This window comes from Mustela putorius, unplaced genomic scaffold, assembly GCF_011764305.1.
Source record: "Mustela putorius furo isolate JIRA1106 unplaced genomic scaffold, ASM1176430v1.1 tig00537227_pilon_pilon_pilon, whole genome shotgun sequence".
NCBI lineage: Eukaryota > Metazoa > Chordata > Mammalia > Carnivora > Mustelidae > Mustela > Mustela putorius.
Window position 1 is genome coordinate 24183758 of NW_025422368.1, and position 25010 is coordinate 24208767.

Sequence of the window (25010 nt, forward strand, 5' to 3'; positions counted from 1 at the left end):
GATGAAAAGTTCTCTTATTTTTAGTAAATATGAAGTCTCTGATGACTCTGATGACTAATTGGTACAACTTTGGCTGAGTGTTTTGAGCAGAGAAAGGCCAGATTATGATTGATGACAGCAGGTAAAGACAACAGGTGTAGTAGATCTTTCTTTCAAGACCTGCCCATAAGTTGGAGAGGAGAATAATTAAAGTTGATTTTTTTCTTGTTTTGTTTTTGTTTTGTATCTTATTACCTTGTTTTGTTTGTTTTTAAAGATGGCAGCTGAAGGATAGGATCTCTAAATTTAGAGGTACTTTTTCTCTATCTCTGATGTACGTAGGAAAACTGGTAAAATGTAGATATTACCGGTTTGACTAAAGTTTAGAAATATTCCTTGAATAATGTAAATAATTCATGTCTCCCTATTCTTTGTGTTGCAATTACTTTTACTGTTTAAAGTCATAGTTTAAAGATGACAATTTATTTTATTAATAGGATCGGAAAATAGAAGATCTTCGACAGTGCCTGAATAGGTACAAGAAGATGCAAGATACAGTGATACTGACCCAAGGTAAAAAAGGTACTGTAGCTCTATAGGTTTTTCTACTTTACTTGATTTTAAGTGGCTATGAACTTTAACATTTGTTTTCATTTTCCTGGAATATCCATTATTCCAAAATAGTTTGTTTATTCATTTATTCAACAATATCATTAGGAAACAATATCACACACTTTCTTGGTGAGTAGGCCAAAGAGAATACTGTGGACTGGTTGGTCAAGGAGAACCTCTGTGTGGAGTTCATCAGATAGCATTCTAGACAGAACAGTGTGTTCTAGAGCCTGTGGGGAGGGGCATCTGGGTGGCTCAGTGGGTTAAGCATCTGCCTTCAGCTCAGGTCATGATCCCAGGGTCCTGGGATCGAGTCCTGCATTGGCCTCCCAGATCAGCAAACAGTCTGCTTCTCCCTCTACCCTTCCCTCCTGCTTATGCTTTCTCTCTCTCTCTCAAAAATTAATAAGTAAATTTTATTCATTCATTCATTCATTCATTCATTCATTCATTTATTAAAAGAGCCTATGGGGAAAATGGGCTCGGTGTATTTAAGTAGTAAAAAGACCGTTGTGACTGACTGGAAGGAAGTGATCAGGGGGAGAATGAGAGGAGATGAGCCGAGCGGATAGAAGTTAGCGTTGGCCAGGTCAGGCAATGTGAGGCATTCAGCTCTGTGAGCCCAGAGGGATCCACTGAAGGGTTTTTACAAGTTTGCGGCATTTTCGTAACAAATGGACCATATTGGGAGGAGGGAGCAGTATCAGAAGAAGAGAAGCCAGTCAAGAGGCTCTTGCAGGATTCCAAATGGAATGTTAATAATGGTACTGATTAGAAACACATTTTGGGAGGAGTCAAGATGGCGGAGAAGTAGCAAGCTGAGACTGCTTCAGCTAGCCGGAGATCAGCTAGATAGCTTATCTAAAGATTGCAAACACCTGAAAATCCATCGGCAGATCGAAGAGAAGAAGAACAGCAATTCTGGAAACAGAAAATCAACCACTTTCTGAAAGGTAGGACCGGCGGAGAAGTGAATCCAAAGCGACGGGAAGATAGACCCCGGGGGGAGGGGCCGGCTCCCGGCAAGCGGCGGAGCAACCGCGCACAAAATCGGGACTTTTAAAAGTCTGTTCCGCTGAGGGACATCGCTCCAGAGGCTAAACCGGGGCGAAGCCCACGCGGGGTCAGCGTGGCCTCAGGTCCCGCAGGGTCACAGAAGGATCGGGGGTGTCTGAGTGTCGCAGAGCTTGCGGGTATTGGAACGGGAAAAACCGGCTACAGAGACAGAGCCGACAGTAAGCTCGCAGCTCGGTGTTACCTTGAACCGGTCGCAGGCTCGGTGAGCTCGGAGCGCGGCCGGAGGTCAGGCAGACGGGAGTAACTGGGCACTGTTCTCTGAGGGCGCACTGAGGAGTGGGGCCCTGGGCTCTCGGCTCCTCCGGGCCGGAGACCAGGAGGCCGCCATTTGTATTCCCGTCCTCTGGAACTCTACGGAAAGCGCTCAGGGAACAAAAGCTCCTGAAAGCAAACCCGAGCGGATTACTCACCCCGGCCCCGGGTAAGGGCAGTGTAATTCCGCCTGGGGCAAAGACACTTGAGAATCACTACAACAGGCCCCTCCCCCAGAAGATCAACAAGAAATCCAGCCGAGACCAAGTTCACCTACCAAGGAGTGCGGTTTTAATACCAAGGAGAGCAGCAGAATTCCAGAGGAGGAGAAAGCCAAGCACGGAACTCATGGCTTTTTTCCTGTGATTTTTTTTAGTCTTGCAGTTAATTTAATTTTTTTCTTTTTTTTTTTTTTTTTTTTTCTTTTTTTTTTTTTTTTTCTCGCCTTCGGGTAAAATTTTTTTTTTTTTTAACTGTTACCTTTTTCTTTTTTAACGATTTTTTACTAGTTTATCTAATATATATATATATATTTTTTTTTTTTACATTTTTCTTAGGTGTTTTCTTTTTTTAAAATTCTTTTCTTTTATTTTCTTTTTTTTTTTTTTTTTTTTTTTTTTTTTTTTTTTTTTTTCTCTCTTCCTTTTTGAACCTCTTTTTATCCCCTTTCTCCCCACTCACGATTTTGGATCTCTTCTAATTTGGTTAAAGCATATTTTCCTGGGGTTGTTGCCACCCTTTTAGTATTTTACTTGCCCCTTCATTTACTCTTATCTGGACAAAATGACAAGACGTAAAAATTCAACACAAAAAAAAGAACAAGAGGCAGTACCGAAGGCTAGGGACCTAATCAATACAGACATCGGTAATATGTCAGATCTAGAGTTCAGAATGACAATTCTCAAGGTTCTAGCCGGGCTCGAAAAAGGCATGGAAGATATTAGAGAAACCCTCTCGAGAGATATAAAAGCCCTTTCTGGAGAAATAAAAGAACTAAAATCTAACCAAGTTGAAATCAAAAAAGCTATTAATGAGGTGCAATCAAAAATGGAGGCTCTCACTGCTAGGATAAATGAGGCAGAAGAAAGAATTAGTGATATAGAAGACCAAATGACAGAGAATAAAGAAGCTGATCAAAAGAGGGACAAACAGCTACTGGACCACGAGGGGAGAATTCGAGAGATAAGTGACACCATAAGACGAAACAACATTAGAATAATTGGGATTCCAGAAGAAGAAGAAAGTGAGAGGGGAGCAGAAGGTATACTGGAGAGAATTATTGGGGAGAATTTCCCCAATATGGCAAAGGGAACGAGCATCAAAATTCAGGAGGTTCAGAGAATGCCCCTCAAAATCAATAAGAATAGGCCCACACCCCGTCACCTAATAGTAAAATTTACAAGTCTCAATGACAAAGAGAAAATCCTGAAAGCAGCCCGGGAAAAGAAGTCTGTAACATACAATGGTAAAAATATTAGATTGGCAGCTGACTTATCCACAGAGACCTGGCAGGCCAGAAAGAGCTGGCATGATATTTTCAGAGCACTAAACGAGAAAAACATGCAGCCAAGAATACTATATCCAGCTAGGCTATCATTGAAAATAGAAGGAGAGATTAAAAGCTTCCAGGACAAACAACAACTGAAAGAATTTGCAAATACCAAACCAGCTCTACAGGAAATCTTGAAAGGGGTCCTCTAAGCAAAGAGAGAGCCTACAAGTGGTAGATCAGAAAGGAACAGAGACCATATACAGTAACAGTCACCTTACAGGCAATACAATGGCACTAAATTCATATCTCGCAATAGTTACCCTGAATGTGAATGGGCTAAATGCCCCTGTCAAAAGACACAGGGTATCAGAATGGATAAAAAAAACAAAACCCATCTATATGTTGCCTCCAAGAAACACATTTTAAGCCCGAAGACACCTCCAGATTTAAAGTGAGGGGGTGGAAAAGAATTTACCATGCTAATGGACATCAGAAGAAAGCAGGAGTGGCAATCCTTATATCAGATCAATTAGATTTTAAGCCAAAGACTATAATAAGAGATGAGGAAGGACACTATATCATACTCAAAGGGTCTGTCCAACAAGAAGATTTAACAATTTTAAATATATCTATGCCCCCAATGTGGGAGCAGCCAACTATATAAACCAATTAATAACAAAATCAAAGAAACACATCAACAATAATACAATGATAGTAGGGGACTTTAACACTCCCCTCACTGAAATGGACAGGTCATCCAAGCAAAAGATCAGCAAGGATATAAAGGCCTTAAATGACACACTGGACCAGATGGACATCACAGATATATTCAGAATATTTCATCCCAAAGCAACAGAATACACATTCTTCTCTAGTGCACATGGAACATTCTCCAGAATAGATCACATCCTCGGTCCTAAATCAGGACTCAACCGGTATCAAAAGATTGGGATCATTCCCTGCATATTTTCAGACCACAATGCTCTAAAGCTAGAACTCAACCACAAAAGGAAGTTTGGAAAGAACCCAAATACATGGAGACTAAACAGTATCCTTCTAAAGAATGAATGGGTCAACCGGGAAATTAAAGAAGAATTGAAAAAAATCATGGAAACTAATGATAATGAAAACACAACGGTTCAAAAATCTGTGGGACACAACAAAGGCAGTCCTGAGAGGAAAATATATAGCGGTACAAGCCTTTCTTTCTCAAGAAACAAGAAAGGTCTCAGGTACACAACCTAACCCTACACCTAAAGGAGCTGGAGAAAGAACAAGAAAGAAACCCTAAGCCCAGCAGGAGAAGAGAAATCATAAAGATCAGAGCAGAAATCAATGAAATAGAAACCAAAAAAACAATAGAACAAATCAACGAAACTAGGAGCTGGTTCTTTGAAAGAATTAATAAAATTGATAAACCCCTGGCCCGACTTATCAAAAAGAAAAGAGAAAGGACCCAAATAAATAAAATCATGAATGAAAGAGGAGAGATCACAACTAACACCAAAGAAATACAAACTATTATAAGAACATACTATGAGCAACTCTACGGCAATAAATTTGACAATCTGGAAGAAATGGATGCATTCCTAGAAACATATAAACTACCACAACTGAACCAGGAAGAAATAGAAAGCCTGAACAGACCCATAACCAGTAAGGAGATTGAAACAGTCATTAAAAATCTCCAAACAAACAAAAGCCCAGGGCCAGACGGCTTCCCGGGGGAATTCTACCAAACATTTAAAGAAGAACTAATTCCTATTCTCCTGAAACTGTTCCAAAAAATAGAAATGGAAGGAAAACTTCCAAACTCATTTTATGAGGCCAGCATCACCTTGATCCCAAAACCAGACAAGGATCCCACCAAAAAAGAGAGCTATAGACCGATATCCTTGATGAACACAGATGCGAAAAATACTCAACAAAATACTAGCCAATAGGATTCAACAGTACATTAAAAAGATTATTCACCACGACCAAGTGGGATTTATTCCAGGGCTGCAAGGTTGGTTCAACATCCGCAAATCAGTCAATGTGATACAACACATCAATAAAAGTAAGAACAAGAACCATATGATACTCTCAATAGATGCTGAAAAAGCATTTGACAAAGTACAACATCCCTTCCTGATCAAAACTCTTCAAAGTGTAGGGATAGAGGGCACATACCTCAATATCATCAAAGCCATCTATGAAAAACCCACCGCAAATATCATTCTCAATGGAGAAAAACTGAAAGCTTTTCCGCTAAGGTCAGGAACACGGCAGGGATGTCCATTATCACCACTGCTATTCAACATCGTACTAGAGGTCCTAGCCTCAGCAATCAGACAACAAAAGGAAATTAAAGGCATCCAAATCGGCAAAGAAGAAGTCAAATTATCACTCTTCGCAGATGATATGATACTATATGTGGAAAACCCAAAAGACTGCACTCCAAAACTGCTAGAACTTATACAGGAATTCAGTAAAGTGTCAGGATATAAAATCAATGCACAGAAATCAGTTGCATTTCTCTACACCAACAGCAAGACAGAAGAAAGAGATATTAAGGAGTCAATCCCATTTACAATTGCATCCAAAACCATAAGATACCTAGATACCATAAGATGCCTAACCAAAGAGACACAGAATCTATACTCAGAAAACTATAAAGTACTCATGAAAGAAATTGAGGAAGACACAAAGAAATGGAAAAATGTTCCATGCTCCTGGATTGGAAGAATAAATATTGTGAAAATGTCTATGCTACCTAAAGCAATCTACACATTTAATGCAATTCCTATCAAAGTACCGTCCATCTTTTTCAAAGAAATGGAACAAATAATTCTAAAATTTATATGGAACCAGAAAAGACCTCGAATAGCCAAAGGGATATTGAAAAAGAAAGCCAACGTTGGTGGCATCACAATTCCGGACTTCAGGCTCTATTACAAAGCTGTCATCATCAAGACAGCATGGTACTGGCACAAAAACAGACACATAGATCAATGGAACAGAATAGAGAGCCCAGAAATAGACCCTCAAATCTATGGTCAACTAATCTTCGACAAAGCAGGAAAGAATGTCCAATGGAAAAAAGACAGCCTTTTCAATAAATGGTGCTGGGAAAATTGGACAGCCACATGCAGAAAAATGAAATTGGACCATTTCCTTACACCACACACAAAAATAGACTCAAAATGGATGAAGGACCTCAATGTACGAAAGGAATCCATCAAAATCCTTGAGGAGAACACGGGCAGCAACCTCTTCGACCTCTGCCGCAGCAACATCTTCCTAGGAACAACGCAAAAGGCAAGGGAAGCAAGGGCAAAAATGAACTATTGGGATTTCATCAAGATCAAAAGCTTTTGCACAGCAAAGGAAACAGTTAACAAAATCAAAAGACAACTGACAGAATGGGAGAAGATATTTGCAAACGACATATCAGATAAAGGACTAGTGTCCAGAATCTATAAAGAACTTAGCAAACTCAACACCCAAAGAACAAATAATCCAATCAAGAAATGGGCAGAAGACATGAACAGACATTTCTGCAAAGAAGACATCCAGATGGCCAACAGACACATGAAAAAGTGCTCCATATCACTCGGCATCAGGGAAATACAAATCAAAACCACAATGAGATATCACCTCACACCAGTCAGAATGGCTAAAATCAACAAGTCAGGAAATGACAGATGCTGGCGAGGATGCGGAGAAAGGGGAACCCTCCTACACTGTTGGTGGGAATGCAAGCTGGTGCAGCCACTCTGGAAAACAGCATGGAGGTTCCTCAAAATGTTGAAAATAGAACTGCCCTATGACCCAGCAATTGCACTATTGGGTATTTACCCTAAAGATACAAATGTAGTGATCCAAAGGGACACTTGCACCCGAATGTTTATAGCAGCAATGTCCACAATAGCCAAACTATGGAAAGAACCTAGATGTCCATCAACAGATGAATGGATCAAGAAGATGTGGTATATATACACAATGGAATACTATGCAGCCATCAAAAGAAATGAAATCTTGCCATTTGCAACAACATGGATGGAACTAGAGCGTATCATGCTTAGCGAAATAAGTCAAGCAGAGAAAGACAACTATCATATGATCTCCCTGATATGAGGAAGTGGTGATGCAACATGGAGGCTTAAGTGGGTAGAAGAATAAATGAAACAAGATGGGATTGGGAGGGAGACAAACCATAAGTGACTCTTAATCTCACAACAAACTGAGGGTTGCTGGGGGGAGGGGGTTTGGGAGAAGGGGGTGGGATTATGGACATTGGGGAGGGTATGTGATTTGGTGAGTGCTGTGAAGTGTGTAAACCTGGTGATTCACAGACCTGTACCCCTGGGGATAAAAATATATGTTTATAAAAAATAAAAAATTAAAAAAAAAAAAAAAAAAAAAAAAAAAAGAAACACATTTTGGTGTTCGAACTAACACAGTGGTGTGACGAATTAGATGAGAGTGAAGAAGAGGAAAGAATCAAGAAAGACTGATGTTTTTGACTAAAGCGACCGGGGTGGGGGGGTGATGATTCCATTTACCAAGGTAGCGAAGCCTAGTGAGGGCACACTGAAATGATTAAGGGGGGTTGTGTTCAAATTGAATGTGTTAAGTTAAAACATAAAATAAAACCAAAACCATAAGACATCTAAGTAAAAATAGTCATGCTTTGATGGGGATTAAGGAGTGCACTTGTTGGGATGAGCACAGGGTGATGCTGGGAAGTTTTGTATTACTATATTGTATACCTGAGACTAGTATTACACTGTATGTTAATTAGAATTAAAAACTTAATAACAGGGACGCCTGGGTGGCTCAGTTGGTTAAGCAGCTGCCTTCGGCTCAGGTCATGATCCCAGCGTCCTGGGATCGAGTCCCATATCGGGCTCCTTGCTCCGCAGGGAACCTGCTTCTCCCTCTGACTCTGCCTTCCACTCTGTCTGCCTGTACTTGCTCTCACTCTCTCTCTCACAAATAAATAAATAAAATCTTTAAAAAAAAAAAAAACTTAATAACATAGTTATACCTTTTGATGTGGTATTATTTTATAGGTGCATGGTTCAGTTGGCCATCCTCAAATGTGGAAAATCTCTGGGGGTCATTTAAAACAAAAGTGTTAAGAACTTTGGAAGTTTTCTCATTCATTAGCAATGCAAGGTGGGGTTATTTGCTCTAAAAGTAAACATGAGTAATAAATTTTTTCAGAGATACTTGTGAAATACTCAGATTTTGGAATTTCAATTTCGATGAGTTCAAAAAGAAAGAAAATCCTACTTCAGACGAGGATTTCTGAGAGGGGGAAAAAAATGGATCTTCATCTTATTTTCCATAGGACTTAGTGTATGTTAAAATTTTAAATACCCAAATGAGCAAGCAAATGAACCTCTGTCAGTGTTCTTACAGCGATTCTCATCACTCAGCATTTCCTCTGCCTTCAAGAGAGTGTCTCTTTTTAGACAGTATTGCAAATTAACAAGTGATTAATTTTTACGTAGTCATAACATTTATTTTTTTTTAAAGATTTTATTTATTTATTTGACAAAGAGAAAGATCACAAATAGGCAAAGAGGCAGGCTGAAAGAGAGGGGAAAGCAGGCTCCCTGCTGAGCAGAGGACCCTGAGATCATGACCTGAGCCGAAAGCAGAGGCTCAACCCACTGAGCCACCCAGGCGCTCCTGTAGTCATAACATTTAAAATAGTATTTGATTTTATAGAATCTCAATACTGTAGTTTTTATATTTAAAAATCAAAGGAAAACATTAATTTCTATAATTATGAAACATAAGAAAATCAAGAAAAGAGGTATTCTTCATAATTGCACTGACATGATCATTTTTGTCAGTTTTGTGGGGTTTTTTGTTGTTGTTGTTGTTTGTTTAATCTGGTTTTGTTTTAAAATAGACTCCATGACCAGCATGGAGCCCAACATAGGGCTTGAACTCACGACCTGGAGGTCAAGACCTGAGCAGAGATAGAGTCTGACGTTTGGAGCACCTGGGTGGTTCAGTTTGTTAAGCGTCCGACTCTTGGTTTCAGCTCAGCTCATGATCTTCTGGGTCGTGAGATCAGGCTTTACCTTGGCTCTGCACTCAGGTGGAGGCTACTTGAAGATTCTTTCCTTCTGTCCCTCCCCTGGCCTGTGCGTGCATGCAATGCTCTCTCTCTCTCAAATAAGTAAATAAAGCTTTAAAAAAAAAAAGAGAGAGAGAGAGAGAGACACTTAACCGAGATACCCAGGCACCCCTCCTGTACTTTTTTTTTCATCTAATTTAATGCATATAAAATGTGTAGAAAAAGGAGGTTGTTTTTTGTTTTTCTTTCCCAAAGTTAATTGTATTATTTTACATTGCCAACAGCAATGTATCACTTGCCAACACTTGGTATGGTATTTGAAACTTCACAACCCTGTACATTTGATATGATTTTGATTTAATTGGTTTAGTGTTTAAGTATTCTCATCACAAGTCCCTCATGATGAAAAGTATTGGACATCTTATCATGTACTTACTGACATTTGTATATTAAAAAGAGGGAGTTTTTAACCACCATTGAAAATTATGTCCTGTTCTAAAAATAGTTTATAAACAGTGATTTCTAACTAGTATTTGTATTTACTTAGTCCTTAGAGAATGCGAATAATACCTACATTTTAATGAAATTAGAATAAATGCCTAATAAAAAATATAAGAAGGTAAGTCTAGTTAACAGCTTTAAATGAGTTTAGGATTTTGTACTATTCAGAGAATAGTGTTTTAAGCATCATTTTTTGGTTTTAAAAAAGAATATCTGACATAGTTGTTCAGCAGCTAATCCTTTTCATTGCTGAAGATGTAGAAGTAGTTCTCAAAGTTGGCCGCTTTCCTGGGTATGTGGTTGCATTTGTCCGTAAGGCTGTTCTTTCTTCTTTAAAATAAATGGCACAGAAGGATCATCTTAAGGAATCAGAAGATTGCCTATTGTTGTTTTTTCTTCTTTATATGTATGTGGTTTTTGTTTTGTTTTGTTTTGTTTTAAGAACACAGAAATGATGATGTGAGTGCTGTGAAATGTGTAAACCTGGCAATTCACAGACCTGTACCTCTGGAGATAAAAATACATTATTAGTTTATTAAAAATTAATAAAAAAATAACGACACAGAAATGATGAATGATGAATATTGAGTTTCTCATGGTGACTGTGCTGCTGTTCAGAATTAGTTTGTTGTACCACTGATATTCTCCAGCTTGGTTGTTTCTGAACTGAAATTTGTAAAGCCCCAAATTCTGAAACAAAATTAGGGAAGGTTGTTGGACTAAATGAACTTCTGATTTCAAGGCTGTGAGTCTGTGGTAATAGCTATTAATACCACCCTCAGGCTCCAGGTGCTCATAGTTTAACATTTCTCCTAGAGGTCCTCTTGTTATTTTTCTAAGGATTTCAAAGGAAACTCACTTTTGATTTTTGAGGATGGGAAAAATTTTTATATTCAGTTGGTATTCTTCCTACAAAAATGAAATGTAAATGAAAAGCTGCCATTCTTCTCCTTTTCCTAGACCAAGATGGCGACTTTGACGGTCTGCTCACTTCTGGTTCCGTCTCCACTTTGCTGGATGCGCAGGGTTTTAGTGACCTGGAGAAAAGTGTATCATCTACACCAGTCACGGGATCTCCCAGTCGTGACCCATTTAACACAAGTGTTCCAGAAGAGGTATTTACAGACTCTCAACATTATCTTTGTAGCGAAGAGACTGTGTCATTGAAGGTTAAAATGCTGTTGACAGCAGGAAAGACCTGGGATCTTTTCTCAGTGTGGCTACTGACTGAGTCTTGGCAATTTTCATGTCAAAACTCAGTCTCCTAGGACTTTATTTGAAAGATTGGTTTTCCCCCCCTCTTTAATAAATAAATACCTTGGGCAATGTCAAAATTGCTTAAATAATTCAGGAAGAACGTGGGAGAAAGATGTCATCCTAAATAGATTACAATCTACGCAATAATAATCTTTATTAGTAAAGAACAAATAGGGAATAAATGAAGAGGGATAACGTGAGATTATATAAAGAAGTTGGTTTTAGTCACTTCCAATGTTGTCTCTGAAAAATTCTGGTCTAAAATCTTCCCTGACTTCTTTAGACTTGGAAAAAGCAGCTGGACAGGAATATTTTGTCTTGAACTCATTTACTTTTCTTTCACACATCAGACTGGTGCCAAAATCTGTTTCCATTACCTATTGAAAACCACCCCAAAAATTTGTGGCTTGAATGACAGCACTTGTTTTGCTAACAAATGTGTGATGTGGGTAAGGCTCAGCAGGAGCATTTCTTCTTCGCTCCACTGGGCAATAGTTGGAATGGTGTGAAGGCTGGAGGCTTGAGTCATCCGAAGGCTACCCATTTTTATATCACATGGTTGGTTGGTACTACTGTTGGACAAGACCTCAGCTGAGGCCCTAGCTGGAAATACCTGTGACTCCCTGGCTTTCTTCTAGCAGAGCGTTTAGATCCTAAGGATGAGCATCCCAATAAGAGGACTGGGCATATTTATATCATCTTTTATGCTATGACTCGGAAACCCTGTGGCATCTCTTCTCCTGTAGTCACAGGCCCACACACATTCACAGAGAGGAACAAAGACCCTACCTCTTGATGGACAAGTAATATCACATTTGAGAAGAACACATGGGATGGCATATACCCCTACGACCATATTTGACTAGTACAACTGCCCTCCACTCTCTGGCTACAATCATTTATATCCCTCCCCCATGCAAAATGTCCTCATCCCCTCGTCAAAGACCTCTTGGTCTTATTCCAGTCAGGCTTCCGCATCCCAAGACCTTGTCATCCAGACCCGGTCAAGATGTAGGTGCAGCTGCTCAGGTTTGGCTTCTCGAGTAGCACTCCATTCCATGTAAAGAACCAGGAAATTCAAGGTCAAGTCATTTGTCCCCTACACACCTGACATGCAGTGGTGGAATGGGCATAGTAACTACTGGGCATTCCCATTCAAGAAGAGGGAACATAGACATGGAAGACACCCACGTATCATTAGTCAGTAGCAGTTCCCAAATCCAGCCAGGCTCGTGTGGCCAGTTCCTTGACAGGGCCCAGACCTTTGGGCTCTTGGTTGTTCCTTGGGAGTCATCTTTCCATTTCCAGGAGAAAGAACCTGTAATTGCAGATGAATTGTTTTCTGCAAAAGTATCTATACGGGACTAGGGCCTTCTGCCTTCTACTATCTCTGTCCCTCTTGGTTCTATTTGGTATAATATTTTATTCATTTGGCATTTCTTATGAATCAATTTATAATCCACTCCGTCAGGTAAAGGATATCCACAATTATCTTCACCATAAGACTTTATCTATCTTAAGTTTTCTGTATGGCTGCTATGGAATATCCCTCTGTTTTTAGAGTTGTCGAACTTTTTGAAGATTTCAATGAGACAGCTGTACCTTAAGTCTTCCTGAGGTCTTAACCTAGGCACACCCGTGGCTTCCTGACAGCACCTCCCTCTTTGCCCTAGAACTTTTAATTTTAGTGCAGTGTACTGTCTAGAGAAACTGGGAATGGGAAAAATTGTTTTTGTTATTGTTGTTTTTGTTTTTTAACTAAATAGTCTTGACTACCTTATGTTTTCCAATTCCCCTTTTGGTCGTCTTTCCTTTAACATATTACTGTATTCAGTGAGAAAAAAAAAAATCAAGTGGCATCTTTTCTTTTCCTATCTATTCCTGCTGATTACCTAATGAGAAAATGAAATTTGAATTGCATGAAAATGAATTCAAGGAGGAAACATTTCTCTCTTCACTATAGGAGAGGGCTAAAAGATGTCAGTCATAAGGATTACTGGGTAGGGGAAATTGGAAGGTGGTGATCAAAAGGTACGGACTTCCAGTTATAAGACAAGTGTGCTGGGGGTATAAGGTACAACGTGATGACTATAGTTAACACTGCTGTCTGTCTGGTATGCTGGAAGGTTGGTAAGACTGTAGATCCGAAAAGTTCTCATTGCAAGGAAAAAAATGTGGTTTTTTTTCCTTTCTTTTTCTTTTTTCTTTTTAATTTATACGGTACTGCATGTCAGTGATATCCCAATAAAATTGGAAAAAAGAGGCAAAGGATTAGTTAAGGAATAAAAAATATTTTAGAGGGGGAAATAAAAAATATGTTAGAGGGGGAAAATCCCCTAATTGCTAATTATATTTCTACTGAAGGGAAAAATAACATTTGACAGTCAATGAGTATGCTTGCTGCCTATTTACAGAATGGCAGATGTTACATGTAAGATTTTCCCAGATAGTCTCTTTAAAAAAAGTCTTTCCTATGTGAATTGTACTTTAATGAGATTTTTCGTTTGGAACCAGAATGATTTGATGAGGATTGAGTGTGTTCAGCCACATTGTTAAAGAAGAGCTAGGAGGGAGATTGGAGTTGGGAGTTAAAGTCCTAAGTTCAAAACGAAATCAAGGAAATGGATCAGTTTGTTAGTGGGCCATTTCCTTCCCCATGTTAGGAACCCGGGGAGCTACTGTGAACTTGACAACACAAGGAATGATGGCTCAATAATTCGCCCAGAACTAATCATAAAGATTCAAATTAAAAAAAAAAAAAAGATAGTGAAGTAATCTCCTATTTTACAGCAATAGGACTTCTTAAAGAACAAAATTCAGGGGTGCCTGGGTGGCTCAGTAGGTTAAGCCTCTGCCTTCGGCTCAGTTTATGATCTCAGGGTCCTGGGATCAAGTCCCACGGTGGGCTCTCTGCTCAGCAGGGAGCCTGCTTCCTCCTCTCTCTCTCTCTCTCTCTCTCTCTGCCTACTTGTGATCTCTCTCTGTCAAATAAATAAATAAAATCTTTAAAAAAAAAATTCAGCTGAGAAAATTTTTAACACAGGATGATGGCTCTGTAAATTGCCCAGTACTAATCATAAAGATTCCAAAAAAAAAAAAAAAATCGCGAAGCAACAAGATCGGACTTGTTGTTAAAGAACAAACTTCAACTGAGTAAATTTGCAACATCTTACTGGCTTTATTCAGCAATTTATGAATCAGGCAATGTCCGTTTTAGCAGATGGAAAGGAACTCTACGGATCTGTACAAAATGAAGGGCTTTTTTAGGCCGAAGGAAGCAGGAGCAGAGGATCAGGCTAGTCATTTGCTGGTTGGTTAAGTAGGGTTACTTTCCTTAATGTGCAGCAAAGAGAAGTCTCGGGGCAGGGTGGGTCAGGTAACTTACTAAGGGCAGGCAAGTGCCGATTGGTTGACCTAGGTCTGCCTTTTCTGGGAGTGCCGAGCACGGAAACTTAGCTAAGCTTGGGTTTACTGACATGGAGCTTAACACGAACCACTCCATCTTGGGCCCAATCAGATTATTTCAACAGACTTCACATGTTATAACCTCTTAGTGTCAAGGAATGAGACCACCGCTCAGTAACTGGAACAAAAAACCACAGAGCTAAATGTATTGCTTATTTAGTTACCTCAGTGAACTTTGTTGTTCAGGGACAGTCTCTTTGATCATATGTGGGGCATGTGGGGTTGCTTGGAGCTCAGGGATTGAGGGACTCTCAGAGGCTAGAGAGAGTTGACATCCGCTGTGGATGTGTGGTTACAGAGGTGAGACTGTCATTGATTGATTGGCATCTAGAAGTGTGTTCCAGGTTGTAAGTCCCTACCTTCCTGGCTGACTTCAGAAGGAGGGACGGTCACTGATTGGTTGGTTGACTGGCAGACTGAATTCACTGAGGAAAATTTTATTTTTTTATCACAATATTTTTTAAGTGATTCATGTATTGTAGTTTATGATGGGCTCTTACACCATACTGCTCTACAGTCATCGAAAATTATTTAACCCCAGAGTATAAAATTTCTTCCATAGATTCCATCCTTAGGGTACACAAAGCATTTGTTTAGGAAGGTGTTTTTAGGCATTTTTGTTGTTGTTGCTGCTGTAGTATTATTAAGCCAAGTGTTTTAAGTGGTATCCACAAAGAACTGGTTTGGGGGGTGCCTAGGTGGCTCAGTCGTTAAGTGTCTGCCTTCTGCTCAGGTCGTGATCCCAGGGTTCTGGGATGGAGCCCCTCATCAGGCTCCCTGCTCAGGGAAGTGGGAAGCCTGCTTCTCCCTCTCCCACTCCTCCTCCTTGTGTTCCCTCTCACCATGTCTCTCTCTGTCAAATAAATAAAATCTTAAAAAAAAAAAATCTGGTTTGAACAACATTCTATATTAGACTAGTGATAGAAAATAAAGTGAAAACAGGTGTGTTTACAAAGCACTTTACCCAAATCTCATCTCAAATCATGACAACCCTGTCAGGTAGGCATTGCCATTCTCATGTTACAGAGGAGAAAACTGGTGCCCAGTTAAGTGACTTGCATAAGGTTAGAACCAAAGTTTTTACTAGGGCTTAAAGTTGTCAGGATCAACTATTGACTTACTTGATGGTATTTATTATGTTTTATTCAGAACCAAGTTCAAAAATGACCTTCCTTGGGGCACCTGGGTGGCTCAGTAGGTTAAGCCTCTGCCTTCGGCTCAGGTCATGATCTCAGGGTCTTGGAATCGAGCCCTACATCGGGATCTCTGCTAAGGAGGGACCTGCTTCCCCCCTCTCTCTGCCTGCCTCTCTGCCTACTTGTGATCACTCTCTCTCTGTCAAATAAATAAATAAAACCTTAAAAAAAAACATGACCTTCCTCCAGAATGTTTTCTCTGACTTTAACAGTCATTGATGTTTATATCCAGAGACCATTTTATAAATAGAAGAATAGTGTTTTTAAACATAGGTGTATGAAATTTTTTTGATGGACCATGTAATTGTCTCAGTTATTTTTATTTTATCTCTGTGACTTCTGTCTTATTTATTGGATTTTATACTTTTTCTAATTACATTACAGTTCCACACCAGCATCTTGCAAGTTTCAATCCCTTCATTACTGCCAACATCTAAGGGCCTGGAAACGTCTGAAAGCGCAAAATTGCCTCTTCAACCAGAGACTTCATTCGAAGAAAGGTATGTCATTTATGACCCAACATTGCAATATAAATGTTCAGCAGAGTAGATCAAGCAAACACAAGAGTGCATTGCAATTTATTTACAGACACAGGTTTTACTGTGAGAGGCAAGAAACTGTAAGGCATGTGCCAGGGGACCAGTGTAAATCAATCACTACAGTCAGTTCTGGATTATTGAACTAAAGGGTGTGAAGCAAGAAGTCCTAGGGCAGGAGTCCAGGGAGTTGTGGTGTTCAGGTTAGAGAGAGATTTTAGGGGACTCATTTTATGTCCTAAGTCATGGGGGGCCGCAAGTGGGTCCCAAGCCCCATAGCAATGGTCATGTGGCCCAGGCTGTTCGGAAGAAGGATTTGGGACAGGGATACAGTAGTTTCTCCATTAACAAGTAGAATTTTGAGGGAGCATGTTCTCAATTACTTAACCTTATAATGAGACCAAATAAAAGAAAATATAATAGAATATTTTAGGGGCACCTGGATGGCTCAGTGGGTTAAGCCTCTGCCTTTGGCTCAGGTCATGATCCCAGGGTCCTGGGATCGAGCCCCACATAGGGCTCTCTGCTCGGCAGGGAGCCTGCTTCCTCTTCTCTCTCTGCCTGCTTCTCTGCCTACTTGTGATTTCTCTGTCAGATAAATAAGTAAAATATTTTTTTAACCAAAGAAAATATAGTAGAAAATTTTAAAAGAGAGGGGCAGCTGGGAATCCTCAGTAAATTCAGCAGCTGACTCGATCTCAGCTCAGGTCTTAATCTCAGGGTTGTGGGTTCAAGCCCCATGCTGGGCATGGAGCCTGTGTTTAAAAACAAAACAAAACACACATGACTGTTTTAAAAGAGAAATTGCTTCCCCAGCACAATTTTTTGTTTTTTTGACAGTTCTGCTTACTTAGAATATATATGGTCTTTTACTTGTGAAGCACACACATTCCATTTTTTTTCCTTTTCTTTTCTTTCTTCTTTTAGTGATGGAAAAATAATCCTTGGTGCTTCTGTTGAAACCCAGCCGTGCGATAATCTTTCGTAAGTCATGTTCTTGAATGTGGAATTTGTCATTGATACCTGGGAGAGAGGAAGCTTCTGTGAAGCTTCATGTGAAGTGCAGTGCTTTGAATTTCAGGTTTGCACTGGCTTGCATTTTGACCCTAGCAGAAAAGAGTCACAGAGAATGATGTAATGGCTGGAAAGGCTGCAGTAGTTTTTTGCATTCTCCATGTAGTAAACCGGTCCATTATCTATGTTTATCCAAGTTCAAGTCTGAATTAGGAAAATCTCTTACCAGAGCAGTATTCAAAGATGAGATCTTCTCTTTTCTCACCAATATCTTTTACTTTATTTGATACTGGACAAGTCTAGTAACTTATGTACACATGAGTACATGAGAATTGCCTTTTAAAAGTTTGTGTATGTGTGTTACTCTGCTTCTTAGAGCTTTTTTCTCTCTCTAAACTGGTCACCTGTTTCTGACTTCCATTTTTGAAAAGACAGCCCTGTACACTTGAATGCTAGTTATGTGAAAGGGAAAAAAATCTCTGGATGTTTACAGTGTCACTTCGCCTTTGCAAGGATAGCAAACAAATTATTATGGGCAGCCAGAGGGATTTTTCTTGTATGCCTCGATCAGAACTGTAAAATGAACTACTTGGCCAGATTCAGAAAATGGATTCCTTTGTGAATTGAAAAGTAACACTTCTGTCCTTTATTTTAATTACAAGGATTATATATAAATAGTATGTGAGTGTTTTAGAAGTTCCCTGGTATATTAACTAAAATTTAAATAAAAATAAAAAATAAAAAAGTTCCTGGTCTAAATGTATACATAAAAGGATACACCACTGGTCCATGGAAAAATGCTGGTTTATTTTCAAATGTTGACATCACAAGGAGAGTCCTAAGTGTTTTTCCAGCTATTCTAACACGTGTGGGACATTTAGAGTTATTGGCAGGACAGTTAACCACCTCTGCTTTTAAAAGAACTCAATGTTATAATTTAGTAAAGCACATAAGTGACTGCCTGAATCCGGATTTTCTTTTATGACCAGGATTCAACCCACACACAGTTTTAGTTTCTTTCCAAGATATTATCCGAAGAAACAGTGGCACCAGAGCCACTTATTATTAATCCTAATTACTATTATTGTTATTTTTAGAACTTCAAGTCTGCAAAAGTCCAGCAGCCTGGGCAATCTGAAGAAAGAGTCATCAGATGGGGTTGGTTCTGTGTTGTTTCTCTGTCTGTTACCCTGAGACGCAAATATTTAGGGATCCTCACATTTTCCCATTTTCCAAAGAAAACTCTCAAGAAGAGTTTGAGGTTTCTCTAATGCAGATTTATTAGATACCACAGTTAATGGTAAATATTAAGAAGGGTGAATATGAACAGTTGAAACTAGTGTATAATCACAACTGAAGACTAATTAGCCATTATTGGAAATAAATGGAACTGAGATTGTGTAGCTTAGAAGTAGATAAAAGTTTATTTTAATTTCTAGAATTGTGTGTAACAGTTTGTGAATATATGAAGCCATTCCTATAACAATCTAAAATATTATTGTTTTGAACAGGAAAAGGAGTCTGTTCAGAAGCCTCCAGAGGTAATTTTTATGTCCAGATTACAATGGAAAAATGTTTGTGATGTCTGATACATGGGATTGCTTAACTGTCTCCAAAAAACCCAAACTCAGAACCTCCAAAACATGTTATATGAAAGAAGCCAGATACGAAAGATCAGATAGTCCACGATTCCATTTATGTGAAGTATGTAGAGTAGATAAATCCATAGAGACAGAACACAGTTTGGCAGTTGCCAGAGATGGAGAGGGAGGAACGGAGAGAAACTGCTTCCAGGGGGAGGGGTTTAATTCAAAATGATGGAAATGTTTGGGAGCTAGGTGGAGGTGGCAGTTATATAACACCGTGAGTGTACTTAATGTCCCCTAATTGTTCAGTTACTTTTTATGTTTCACCTCAATAAACTGTTGGGGAGGTACAAAAAACAGACAAAACCCCCAACTCTCAATCAGGCTAGTGATATTCTTAATTATCATATTTGGGCTTCCTAAGACCTCACAAAACATCCTTAGGTCACCCGCCCGAGAACAGCTGTTTATTTAATATAACCACTGTGTATACAGCAAACATTTTGGTGTTCTGTTTTTTTGTCTTTTTTTTTTAAAGACCTCATCAACAAGGGCTCTCGTTCTTCCTCCAATTTTCAATCATTAACTCTGTAAAGGCTACCTTCTGGTAGGCCACTTCCAGATGCACTCCCTTGACTGCTGGCTCTGAATGCCTTGAGTTGTAATGTAGGTGTCCCTGATAAGGCACGGACTGTGCACACAGCTGTAATTACAGGCATCCTTTGTCCTTTTTTGTCTTGCCAATTCAATAAATGATTAAATGATTTTGACTTCTGTGGTGAGACATAGGTAATAGTTGCACTAAACTGTGGCATCTATAAACTTGTAGTTACGATGAGCAATAAATTCAGAGGATAAAATAACCACCTTCAAAGCTTGTGTCCCCTCTCCCCTTTCTCTACCTCTGCAAAAACAAAAACAGAGGGCAGGAGATGTTAGAGGAATGAGGGCATGTAAATCAAAGCATCTTTGGATCCTACTAAAACAATATAATAGATCATGTTACTGGAACTGCTAATTCAAATAACAAGAAAGCTAAAAAATCAACAGTACGTAGAAGTATAACTTAATTACAGTTAAGTTTCGCGATAAAGACCTTGACCTATTAGAGACAGCTAAAGAATCTTCTGAATCGATGAAGAAAAATTTAATTATAACAAGTTTAGTTTTGGTGTTAAGTGTATCAAGCATGTCATAGCGTTTGAAAATTGGTGATCCATGTCGGGTAACTTGCTGGCAAGGTAATGAATATGTCTCAGAACACCCTCTCAAAAACAAAATGTTTAACGGTCACTGGTTGTGTCCTCATTTGACTAGTAATTCCTTGAGTAGAATATTTAAATAACTGGAGTAGAATCTCTTTCTGCTGCTGGTGTAGAAGCTTGGAGATAACGCCTACTTTGCACAGTGATTATATTACGCTGGGCTTCTGATGCAGTTACGGTGCAAAGACTGTGAACTGCATTGTAGCCTAGTCCATGTCATAACCATTTGAAAAATAGGAAGCCTGCTGGTATTCTGGTTATGCAGTACCTTATTTCCATGTCATTGGGGGAATGAGGCAAATAAAATAAAGCTTGAGAATTTCTATGTCCTAAATACTTCACATCTGAAGCATGCCGGTTATAGGTCAGTGATGAACATGTTTTTGTTGCTGCTCTTGCTTCCTAAGTAGCTTTCAGAACTGACTTTCTAAATTGTAATATGGTGCTTGGTGTTCATAATCAACTTATCAGTTCTGTGATTCTTTTAAATAAAATCACATGTGTAACAGATCAGGTGTTGTGCCCAGCGTGTACTCCTAATTGTGCACAGCCACGCTGTGTTCCATTTATTATTACTTGTCTTTTAGGATAAAGCTCCTGTAGAAAGCAGCCCATTCAGGGGCCTCCCTCCGAAAGCTCCGCGGCGTGATGCATCCGTGGATGACAACCCCTTTGGCACTCGGAAAGCCAGATCATCCTTTGGGCGTGGCTTTTTTAAAATAAAAAGTAACAAGAGGACAGCAAGTGCACCAAACTTGGGTACGTATGGCCAGCGTGCTTTTGCTTTAATTCACTCAGGACGAGGACAAGGTCAATCCCCTCCCTTCCCTGGTTCATTGATCTGTGCGTTTCTCATTTTCAGAAATGAAGGTGAATGAGCTGGGGGAAAAGTTTGCAAGAAACTGCCCCCTTGGGTTTAATTCGGTGGTAAAGATAGCTCTGTGCAGGCCATCACCCTGCTCTTCTTGTTGGAGTATAAGTGTAGAGGAAAGACCAAAACCCTTGACACTCTCTGACTTCATTGTAAACAGCTTCTCATCTGTTTCGAAAGTGGACCAATTAACCCCATATTGTTCCTGCTAATGGAGTCTGCGATGTTGGAAGCACAGCGCAGTGCTTGCCTTTCCTCCCCCTGTGTGTATTTTGTGAGTAGGACTTTGAGCTGTGTTTCATTTTGTCATTCTCCTGTGTTCTCTCCATTGGGCTGCGTGTGATTGTGTGCGTTGTTGGGATATCTGAAGATCGTAAACGAAGTGCCAGTGCACCCACCCTAGGTATCGTACCCCTGCATGCCAGCCTTCGCCAGTGCTGTCCTCCAGGCTGACTAATCCTTGCTCTTGGCATCTGCGATCTCTAGAAAGCAAGCTGGCAGCGATCAGAAAATGTTGTCCTCGACTCCAGAGAGTTCCTTCCAACTGCTGCTAAAGTGAACTCTCTGGAGAGCCTTTGCTTCCCAGCCTACGTGCTGTTTTAACCCCTGCTAATGACACCTTGCCAGGAGCTCTGGGAGGACCCAGAAGCGCACGGCACCCTCAGAGTCCAGGGCAGGACTCTCCTGCCTCGTACCTTCCAGCTTTCTCACCCTTCCAGTGCATCCTGTCTCACACTAACTCCCAGGTCCTGACAGTTCCTTCTCCATGTCTCCATTATCCCCAGAGAGCAATGTTTTCAGCCAAATCGAGAAGTCTGTAGAAGACATTGCAAATGATTGCTTTAGACTGACTTTTCTTAAGGGAATGTTCTTCTGACATTTATTGCTTTGAAGATGGAAGTGGCATTTAGTGACACTGGAGGAAGATTTCTGGGATATTTAAGGAGCCCTCCCCCAGAGTGATTTTAGGAGAGGGGAAACTCCGTTTTCCTTTTTAAAAGTGTGGGGCTTGGGAGGGAGGAAAAACATCCTCAAAACAAAAAAATGAAAACAGGATGCTTTTAGAATGAGGGTGAGTTAGGCAACATTTTCTGGTATACCCGTACCCGTGATGGCTTTGGGGTTTGGATGGAAAGGTTCCTTTGGATTTTCCCTGAGATACCCATACACCAACTCATGTGGGTCAGCACAGGTTACTTTTCTCCCTTTGCAGTCTTACATTTCTAGAATACACATGGGATAAATAAAATCCAGACAACATTTTCAAATGTTTTTTGCATCTTTCTTAGAAGAAATACATTGATAATGCTAAGAGCCCAGTGCTGCTTATTATAACCTATAATCACAGCTGTGCTTCGTAGAAAAGTCAACCTCTGCAACTTTTGTATCTTGCTGAAACACCATTTCTGTGATTTTTGTACAACTTTTTCTTTCCCGTAAAAGTGTCGTCTCACACTGAGGAAACAGTACTGCTTGTGTTTGTTAGTGGGGGATCATGTCTTAAGGGGCAGGTAAAAGAATTAAGAAATAGAGAATGCTGGGAGAACTGGGCATAGCAAATTTGGATGTTACTCTTTCAAGGCAGAATCAACAGACACTGATTTTATATCAAAAGAAAAATGTGTGCATATCCAGTACAGTCTTTTCTCAGTAGGACATAGCAAGTTATAAATAGGAATAACTCTCTTGAAAAAAGACTGCCAGGGCTTGGTGACTAGGATCTGATGTAAATGCCAAAGGAGAGGAGGGAGTGAAAAGAAAATGCCAAAGAGTGTGAATGGGGAGTAACAGGAAGAATATTAATTAGTATCAAGGGAATATTGAATAAGAAAATCTAAGAGAATTCTTCTGAGAATTGGATGGATTTGTTGAGTCTAAGATGTTCCTGGCACAGCACATTGGGAATATCCATAAACGTTCAGATCCTGAGTCTGGGGAGAGAGATTAGGACCAGAGATTGTGATACTGGCTGCTTATGAATGAGGGAAGCCATCATTTTGTGCCAGGCACGGAGTGGGTGAACTTGTTCAGAGATCCTGCTGGCAGGAGCCTAGAACAGAATCTCGGAGTGGAAGAAGAGGAGAAAACAGGTCCTATAGCAGAGAAGAAACGATCAGATGACAGATCTGGGAGATTGTCCTAACAAGATGAAGGAGATGATGATTTTGAAGAATGTGGGAAGAATGTCAGCAGTACCAAGTGCTGCAGAAAAATCGAGATTAATTTAAGTGATCTCAGATCACTTAAAGAATGTGGCAATCCTATCCCACCTTTGAACTTCAAAGAGGTGGTAATTTGTGAGTTAATGAATTTAGGCACAATATCATATGCGATATTATACACATCATTCACTGATACACAGCAGACGGTAAAGCAGAACATAAATTTGTGTTCCATCTGTAATATTTGTAGGGTGCTCTTTACAGACCAACAGAAGAAGAATTTGTGAACAGTTGCTAAAGTTAAGAAGGGTAGCATCTAGTCATGTTCATTCCGTACTTTAAAACTCACCAAGTATGTATTCTGTTCTTGGAATAGCTGAAACAGAGAAGGAGACAGCTGAGCACCTAGATCTGGCTGGTAGATCTTCCCAGCCGAAAAATTCGCAGATATCTCCACCATCGCCGGATTCCAAAAAGAAATCCAGAGGTATCATGAAACTCTTTGGAAAGTAAGTAACACAGCAGACAACCGGAGGGGGCTTTGTGTTGTGTGTTGCTCAAATGTAGGAATAAATGGAAGATTGCCTAGAAACAAGTATGCAGTTGTAAGGCTTGGCTGTTCCTTTGATGGAAGGAAGATTGTGATCTGGGATGCACTGACTCACTGGGTCTCAGTTAAAGTGTAAATCCAGACGTCTTTTCTGACCATACATAAGCAATGTTCTCATTAACTTTAAAGTCCTAAGGTCTCCTCAGGTCTCTACAAGGCAATGTGATGTTGTTTTCTTCTATTCAGACTTAGGAGAAGTCAGTCAACTACATTCAACCCAGATGACCTGTCTGAGCCTGAATTTAAAAGAGGAGGGACAAGGGCAACTGCAGGGCCACGACTGGGTTGGTCTCGAGATTTGGGACAATCTAACAGGTGAGAAAAACTGAACGAATGGACTTTGACATCTCTACCCACATGTCCAGGCTATGAGCACTTGCAATGTTAGTATTGTCCCTGGGCTGAGCAGTAGAATCCCTTGCTTACCCCTTGGCCTGGCAGAGGGGTCCGTCATCTTTAGCGCAGTGCGGGTTGGCAGTGGTTGGTGAAAATCATGCAGAAGATGAGCGCTGCGTGAGCCAGGGGAGGAACCAAAGCTAAAGTGTCAGCAACATCTGTGTAAGAATGATTCTTTGACTTCAATCTGACTGAGAAAATAGTTACCCCAAGTACTCTAAAGCATAGCTCTAGAGAGATGGGCTAACATAGCGGTTAAGAGTAGGTTCTAGAGACAGACTGCTTGGATCTGATTGCTGGCTTGGCTGCTTCCTGTAACCTGGGTGACCTTTGAGCAACTACATCCATACTCTACGCCTCCGTGTCCCCTGGTATGAATTAGTCTAATTATGAAGATTAAAGGAGTTAATATGCGTTGAGTATCTGGTAAATAGTAACTGTTCAGTGAACGTTAATGACTAATGGATTCTGTGAACGCACCTACATAAATTCATTAAGACACAAATTCTAACGGAATTTAATCAGGATTAAATAATCCTGAATTTATCAGGACTATGTAATGCTTTCTCTGTTAAGACTCTAGGAACTTTTCCTACACCCTTACCACAATTGAGGGCTGTTTTGAAATTACTGTACTGACCTACTGAGCATGAGAAGGAT

General features: G+C 40.0%; 1 protein-coding gene across 16 annotated transcripts in view; it reads left to right on the forward strand.

The window, feature by feature from the left end:
- The window catches only part of LOC101689214 (liprin-beta-1), a 181803-nt gene that overhangs the window by 145135 nt on the left and 11658 nt on the right, over positions 1-25010 (forward strand). For 10 of the 16 annotated variants that reach the window (XM_045073047.1, XM_045073049.1, XM_045073046.1 and 7 more), the window contains 10 exons: positions 477-561; positions 10953-11107; positions 16295-16410; positions 17374-17430; positions 18558-18618; positions 18972-19001; positions 20899-21070; positions 21553-21585; positions 23721-23853; positions 24141-24269. In XM_045073047.1, the coding sequence (XP_044928982.1) occupies positions 477-561; positions 10953-11107; positions 16295-16410; positions 17374-17430; positions 18558-18618; positions 18972-19001; positions 20899-21070; positions 21553-21585; positions 23721-23853; positions 24141-24269 (971 nt within the window). The remainder of the gene's footprint in view (positions 1-476; positions 562-10952; positions 11108-16294; positions 16411-17373; positions 17431-18557; positions 18619-18971; positions 19002-20898; positions 21071-21552; positions 21586-23720; positions 23854-24140; positions 24270-25010) is intronic. The other 6 variants (XM_045073039.1, XM_045073042.1, XM_045073054.1 and 3 more) reach the window with 3 other exon arrangements.